This window comes from Bidens hawaiensis, unplaced genomic scaffold (genome assembly GCF_021521415.1).
Source record: "Bidens hawaiensis isolate Kalapana, Puna unplaced genomic scaffold, B.hawaiensis_p1.1 tig00049612_1, whole genome shotgun sequence".
In the NCBI taxonomy this organism is placed as follows: domain Eukaryota; kingdom Viridiplantae; phylum Streptophyta; class Magnoliopsida; order Asterales; family Asteraceae; genus Bidens; species Bidens hawaiensis.
The window spans coordinates 4,724-12,175 of record NW_027498867.1 but is presented as its reverse complement, the minus strand read 5'-3'; the positions used below and the strand labels follow the sequence as shown (position 1 = coordinate 12,175).

The 7,452-nt window shown below is 42.6% G+C and overlaps 1 protein-coding gene across 1 annotated transcript; it reads right to left on the bottom strand.

Moving 5' to 3' along the window:
- Window positions 1–3,630: 3,630 nt before the first annotated feature.
- Window positions 3,631–6,866, bottom strand: LOC143598068 (proline transporter 2-like). The gene is made up of 8 exons (XM_077076386.1): window positions 6,729–6,866; window positions 6,417–6,641; window positions 6,238–6,332; window positions 5,974–6,160; window positions 5,729–5,856; window positions 4,397–4,612; window positions 3,990–4,220; window positions 3,631–3,902 (listed from the first exon to the last, which is right to left on the bottom strand). The coding sequence occupies exons 1-8, from the start codon at window positions 6,778–6,780 to the stop codon at window positions 3,756–3,758; spliced, it is 1,281 nt and encodes a 426-aa protein (XP_076932501.1). The 5' UTR covers window positions 6,781–6,866; the 3' UTR covers window positions 3,631–3,755.
- Window positions 6,867–7,452: the final 586 nt, after the last annotated feature.

Here is a 7,452-nt window from a genome sequence, read left to right as displayed (position 1 = left end):
TGACAGCTGTCTCAACCTCCGGAACAGTGGTCTCACCATCACCAGGGTTCCCCACTGCCTCCTCGCTTTCGGTCTCCGAGTCGGACCGATTTCCCTGATCGGCGGTGGAGGCGACCTTCGCCTTGCACTTCACACCGGCAGCTTTCTTCTTCCTCACGAAGAAAGGCCCATCTGCGGATCCCTCATCAGAAGATGATAAAATTAGAGAAACTCTAGCAGAGGTTTGAGCATGAAGAGGGCGAGGGTTAAAGAATCCCTTACCTGGCCGCGTGGCGCTCAAAATCTCGTGGCCCGGCGGGTAGACCTCCACGAACCTATCCGCCGTTTGCTCCAGGATGGGCAACTCGTTCTCATCAAGAGCACGAGTACCCAGCCGAGCGGGACCACCGCTCTCACGCGGTTGCAGAAGAGATTGCAAGTTGTTTCCCTCTGAAAATAAACAGAAAAACAGTTAGAAGAAAAACCCTAAATCAGCAAAAAGAGATGGAGCATACCGTAGGGAATAGAATTCGAACCGTATTCAAGGATGATAGGTACTTGCGGCGTCCCAGAACCGGCATCCTTCCATACCCGGCTCATCTCGAGCATCACCATCCCAGACTCCGCAAAGCGGTAAACCGGAGTCTGGATCCGAGAGATCTTGGTAAACCATTCAGTCTCCTGGTAGTTGGAGGCGTGAAGGTTGGGGAGTGCTCTCCCGTTCTTGAACGTCATCGCTATGGGGACGACTCGAGCGGAGATATAGAAAAACTCCCGCTTCCAAGACCGAAGACTGCGCTCGGTAGCACAGATCTTCAAACCCTTGATCCAGGTGACCAAGGTATACCAGCCCTGGATGCACCTCCAGGAATAGAAGGTCATCAGGCGGTCGACGCGGGGCTCAACGCCCAGAATGCGGCACACCCATTAAAAGTGGCGAACCTTTGCGATCGCCATCGGGTGCACCTCCGTCAAATGTACACCGTGTTTCTCCAGAACACGGTATACGAACTTCGTTAATGGGAATCTGAGATTCCCATATAGGAAGGATGAGGCATAAGCCCCTATCTTACCCTTGGGGGCATCGTACACCGTCTGGTGAGGCTCCGGAAACTCAGGCTCGTAAGGATCGAGCATGAACTTCTTGACGATATAGCTGTATAGATGGACAGAAAGAGCACACTGGCACTCGCCAGGAGTACTCTTATCGTCCTAGTCAGACGCGGACATCGGGTTCTCAGGGTATACGTCGGACTCTTCGGCAGTAACCTCAGGATCATGAGTAGAAGACATTTTGGAGGTATGAAAAAGAACGATTTCAGGAGAATGCTAGGCGGAAAAGTTAGAGTATTCGCCAGAAATCGTTTAGAAGAAGAAGAGTGAAGTGAAGGTGTGAGTTGAGATGCATCATCTTCCCCCATTATATACCCATCGCAATGAATGCGATGAATTTAATGCGGGGGAGAGGGAAAAGCGCAGGCACAATGAGACAACGACACGTGGAAAGCAAGCTGGCAACAGCTGTCAACAGAACGCGTGCCGTAAAATCCGCGCCCACGCGCCCGAAAACTCGCGCCCACGCGCCTGAAAAAGCGTCTGGAATGACCATATACTGTCACGTCGCCATAACTGCCTGCTCGTCCTGAAACTGTCAGAAGAAACTGTCAGACGACGCTAACGTCCCTTCAACAGTTTGGACTGTTCTTATCCTTTCACCAACTCTTCGAATTTCAAAAAGATTCAAAAAGATTCAAAGATTCAAAAATAAGAGGGAATATATCCCCTTACCTTGGTAACCAAGAAACCGTAAGACAAGTGCGGGTACAGTGTCAAGGCGAAACCCTTCACATACTTAGCACCTGCAGGGAATTGAAGCCAAGAATACCTTGGTAACCAAGGAACCGTAAGACAAGTGCGGGTACAGTGTCAAGGCGAAACCCTTCACATACTTAGCACCTGCAGGGAATTGAAGCCAAGAATACCTTGGTAACCAAGAAACCGTAAGACAAGTGCGGGTACAGTGTCAAGGCGAAACCCTTCACATACTTAGCACCTGCAGGGAATTGAAGCCAAGAATACCTTGGTAACCAAGAAACCGTAAGACAAGTGCGGGTACAGTGTCAAGGTGAAACCCTTCACATACTTAGCACCTGCAGGGAATTGAAGCCAAGAATACCTTGGAAGTCAAGTAACTATAAGACGAGTGCGGGTACAGTGTCAAGGCGAAACCCTTCACATACTTAGCACTTGCAGGGAATTAAAACCAAGAAGGATCTTCTGGGCCATGCTTGTGGAAAGGGAAATAACATCCCCGCATAGCGGGAACGTTGAGAACTAGATTGTTTGAAGCTCCAAGATGGAATTGGTTGTTTAACATAATTGATCACTATGTCTAAAACTACCAAAACGTCGTGGAGAATCTACAAGTGAAACTCAACGCTCCTGACTTGCGAGGAGGTTACACACCTACCCGCATCATACCCAAAGATCAAGCAGAAAAGTCGGGAATTTCTGCACGTGACATTAGGAAAACCGCGGGAAGAATCCCCACGGAAAACCTTAAAACTAAAAACCCTTTTCAAAACCCTTTGCTTAAGTCCAAAAGTTCACCTCACTTATTAACAATTCATGAGAAGAACATTGGACTGGGGGGACTTTAAGAGGTAGGTCCCAGCAGGGGCCAGTTGGACCCGCAAGACTCACCTTGAAGAGGGACGTCTGCGCAAAGACCAACTGGTTCCGCAGGACCCACCATGCTCAGAGAGATGAAGACCTTACGCGCAGTACGCCAGCTGTTCCCGCAGGAAAAGCCTCCCAATGGTGAAGTACCCCGCCTGTTCCCGCAGCTGCGGATACAAGCCATCAGGGAAGGCTACCCGCACTAATAGCAAGGCTACACGCACAAGGCACTAACTCTCAATAATTCAGTAATGTCACCTGAAGAAGGAATGAGCAAGGCGGGAATACTCCCGCCCAAGTGAGCCAGTCCGCACGCTTCTGGAAGATCTTTTGTACTATACATGCCAAGGTATGGACAAAATAGACAAGATCTGATCAAAGCAGCCCATGAACCAATCGCAGGGTGACAGCTCACTGACAACAGTACGACGAGGAGCACGCTCTAGTACAAAATGTCACTATCAGCTGCTGCCTACTCACCAACCCTTGTCGTGGCACGTACATAGCCTGCAGTTGGTGGAAAAGGAATAGTACACAGCCGGCCATGTCACTATCAGCCGCTGCCTACCCACCAACCACCAGCATGGCACGTGCGTAGCCCATAGTTGGTAGAAAATGAATATTATACAGCTGGCTGTACCTGCTTGGAAACCTACCTTCGGCTATAAATACTCCAACACCTTGGAACGGTATCATATACTATCTTATACCATCACATATCTTATCTGCTCTAGCTATTTCTCTTGATATACATTTATATTCAGAGCAATCTAGTCTGATTCTCATGCCGGAGGGTGGTCACAATGAGGTACCCCCCCCCCTCTCAGTGACGAGCTCACGGTGTCTGTTTTGCAGGTCATCAGAAGAATAACCATCTTTGCCGGACCTAACCCTCGTGGGAAACATCTACTTGACCCTAAGATTATCCGTAATCTGTCGAAGTCACTTAGTGTTTCTTCAAACACTTTGTAGTTTATTCTTTAATATGGTTAATACAGATGCCATTGAATGACTAATAATTAGCAGAACTCGAATCCCATACTACATAATATAAGAATAGTACAATCCATCTTCATAAACACACGTCCTACCGCACGTCACGTATCTGCAAATAAATAGTATTCTGCAATGTTGTTTACAATTAACCGGACAGCAGCTATAGTCGTTACAATTGTCAACAGACTAAACAGAACAATAATAGCCCAATGCCAGACCTTCTCAATCTTTGCTGTTTCTCTCTTCACCTGAATAGAACAAATAAATATATGTAACATAAGTTAGATTATGATTGCTTGAGTATAACGTACGTGCAACAATGTGGCCGGGCTAACCTTTATAAAGATCATACTCGGGAAGATGAAGGTCAGCGGGATAAGCAGGAAAGATCCTAATAAGTTCACGAAATCGCCCATAAAAGGAAGGGCTGCTGCCACCAGTGTGTTGAGAGTGAATAGTAATGCTCGTAGGCAAAGTAGGCGTATTATGTTATGTCTAGAATGTATGCCTTTATCAAGCATCAGGAACTTGGTATCTAGTGCCTCGTGAACAGGTGCGATAAATGCCTGAAGTCACGTTTTAACAGTTTGGTTAACGTTCTTAAACTATAAACCTGTCATTTACTTTTATTATATCGTTTTTATGATATAGTGAATTATCTCTACAAATTTCTAAAAGTTAATATGATTTGAATATTAATCACCAATTAGTCTATTATGAAAGGAACCATAGATGAACTAACATGCTGAGAAATTATGGATTGTGTGAATACTACTGCGTTTATGAGGACCTTAGCCCATATTGTTCCGGTTACGTTTTCAGGAAGATACTCAGAGACTGCTGAACCATAGGACCAGTAACCGGCTATGCTCACACCATAATAAAAGGCCAGGCCTACACTAAACTGTAGATGTAAAGCTTTCCTCATGTTCTCAACCGCCGGCATACGTAGAGTTGACTGCAATACATAATATATACTGAGTGATCAATTTTCGAATCATATATCCTCCAAAGTGTTTATTGTAGTCAATGTCATCTATTTGTTTCAGACAACAAAAAGAAAAGGAAAAGCATAAAGTGTGAATGTGAAAATAAAGTATTGCCATCATCAATTATTTTTACGTACATGTATTTATTTTTAAACAATATCGGGTTCATGGTGTAATTTAGGAACAATATCAGGTTTGGGTTGTATTTTAGAAATAATATCGAGTTTGGGCTGCGTCAAAACCACTTACCAGACCAAAAATATTTTCTTTAAACAACTCTGTTGTAACCTTTTTACGGAATGTCAGGAGAGAGAAAACAGATTATGTTTACATTTTTTAAAAGAGAGAAATTACCAAATACAATTTATTTGAGAAAAATCTAACTAGGTCTTAGTTTAATATATAATATAATAGACAACTAGAAAAAGAAAATTGTGAGGTGGAGAGAAGTGATTGGCTAGCACAATGAAAAGAAAAGGGAAATCAAGAAAATAGAATGAGCTACACCCATGATATGGTCACGAAAAAGGAGGGCACACCTCGTTCACGGAACCATGACATGGTGTTTCATAGGCGCGGTGCTGAATGAGCGAGCAATGTTGGACAAACCATCATATACTTGGCGGGTGTTCCTAAACGGACAACTTAAGGTAAGAGTTTTTAATTAGGTTGTGCATTATTATTACAAAAGGATAATTAGATATATATAGTAACTATGATCGTCATTCATTTCAGACCTATAACATGTTGAGAAATGCAACAACATTTTGGTCGAAAATGTGTAAAAAATAAAAATCCTATACGTGGGGGGTTGGGGGGGAGGGGGGGGGATATCAAATTTTTGACCGAAAATGGGTAAATTTACACTACATATAAAAATTTTCGGGTGAAATCGGGTAAATTTACATTGCTGCGAAAAAAGAGGGGGGGGGGGGGCGGAGCTCACTGTATATATATTGTGCCCTTGTGTGCATATGTATACTAAACCAGTTCTAGATCCATCCAATATTTCAAACACTCAGTAACGTATAATTATGCTGAAAACGTAGTAGTGAATAATCGAATAACGTATATAAGATCTTCACCTGTATCTCGGGTATAATGCCAGCCGAGTTGCAAGTGACAATGGCAGATATTGCACAAAAACCATTAAACATCTTGGAAGCGTTGTTTCCTTTAAGTCCATAATCAATGACTCGGTTAGAATTTAACCCTATAAAATGTATAAATTTATCATTATCACCAAAGGCATGTTTACTGAGAGATGCTAATTAACATTAAGTTGACATGATTGTCATGCTAATTGATTATTTTTGTATGAACTACCTACCATCCTTAATTACAACTGCCAAAAGAATCAAGATGTAAGTGAAGGTAAGAACCGTTGATATAATCAACCACTTCCCCATTGATGATATTGTTGGGACAAATATTGAAAATACAAAGTAGGCTACACCCGTGATGATGATAAAATATTGGAGTCTTAAAGAAGAACCACCAAATTCTGCATTGATTTCCTGTTTTTAAAACATTAGATATAATATTTAAATCCTTAAAATAAACAAATCAAATCCAAAATAATTGTGTTTTGTACCTTTAATGCCTTTCCTCCAAGAAGTATGAACCCCATATTTGTAATAAGTAGGATCAAGATTTGGGAAACCCAAGTAAGATAGAACATTTCTTTTCCTACACATGACATAAATTTTTAAACTGCTAGAATTTGGCATGAACTAATATTAGTACATGTTTATTATATGTAAAAGAACTTACCAAAAAGAGAGCCCATAAGATCTCTAAATCTGATGTATCGCTGACCGTTTACAAAGTGAAAACCAGCCAAAAGCCAGCTTGAGTAGGCAGTGAAGACTGCAACCACTATCAAGCTAATGATGCCCCAAGTCCAGCCTAGAGGCACCAACATCAGGTTTGAATAGCTTAAGATGTAGCCACAACTGTAGCCGGTTACTAGAAGCAACCCAACTTGCTTCCATGAATCTACAGTTTCAAATCAATGTTAGTTGAATTTTGTTAAATGAAATGAGAAGGATAAAAGTTTTATTATGTTAGCTAGGTGTAACAGACCATGGTCAATTGTATGAGCAGAAACTGGACCACCCTTGTGCTCTATTTCCATTTTCAAAACATATCTGTTCGTCTAGGCTCAATGGGCTTATAGAAATATGATTGCTGGTGTAAAAGGTTAGTGGTGTTGGATGTGACATTTATATGTAGTGTATGTGTGGCTAGATAATATAGTCGAGTAGAAGTCAATAAGTGTAAAATCATGTCCCACGTACCAAATGATAGCGTTTGATTTTCCCACAATGTGACATTTCTCATGTAGCGAATGGCTAGATAGACAGTCGTATAGAAATCGGTAACTGTAAAAGCTGGTCCCACATACCAAATGATAGTGTCTGTTTCTCCTACAAGCAACTCACACATTTTTTTACCAAGGGATTGCCTCCTATCAAGAAGAACCCTTAATTCTAGAGGTCTCCTCTCATCTACACCCAATGCACCCAAAATACGTTGTTGGTTTTCGAGGCCAGACATTTCTTGTTAACACAACATCTCTCATGTCCGGAGACGTTGTGAGACTTGTCTATGGTGTTACATCGTGAATTCATCGCTACCGATAAGCTTTGCGCTACCATCTTGACCACGGACGTGGGATTAGCCTAAGGGGTCCAAAACACCACCTCACGTGATGATGCTCCCGAACAACACATGAGTGACTCTCATATCATTTGTAACATCCGCCCCTTGTATCAACAATGTTGTATACTTTGCTAAAAAGTAGTTC

What these genes read in the sequence shown, in the direction of transcription:
- LOC143598068 (XM_077076386.1), bottom strand. Translation starts at nt 6,780, where the DNA reads ATGGAAATAGAGCACAAGGGTGGTCCAGTTTCTGCTCATACAATTGAC. An exon ending in GCATTATACCCGAGATACAG is followed by an intron (nt 4,613 to 5,728) that starts GTGAAGATCTTA and finishes TATGTATTGCAG; the next exon opens with TCAACTCTACGTATGCCGGC. An exon ending in AATCCATAATTTCTCAGCAT is followed by an intron (nt 4,221 to 4,396) that starts GTTAGTTCATCT and finishes ACGTGACTTCAG; the next exon opens with GCATTTATCGCACCTGTTCA.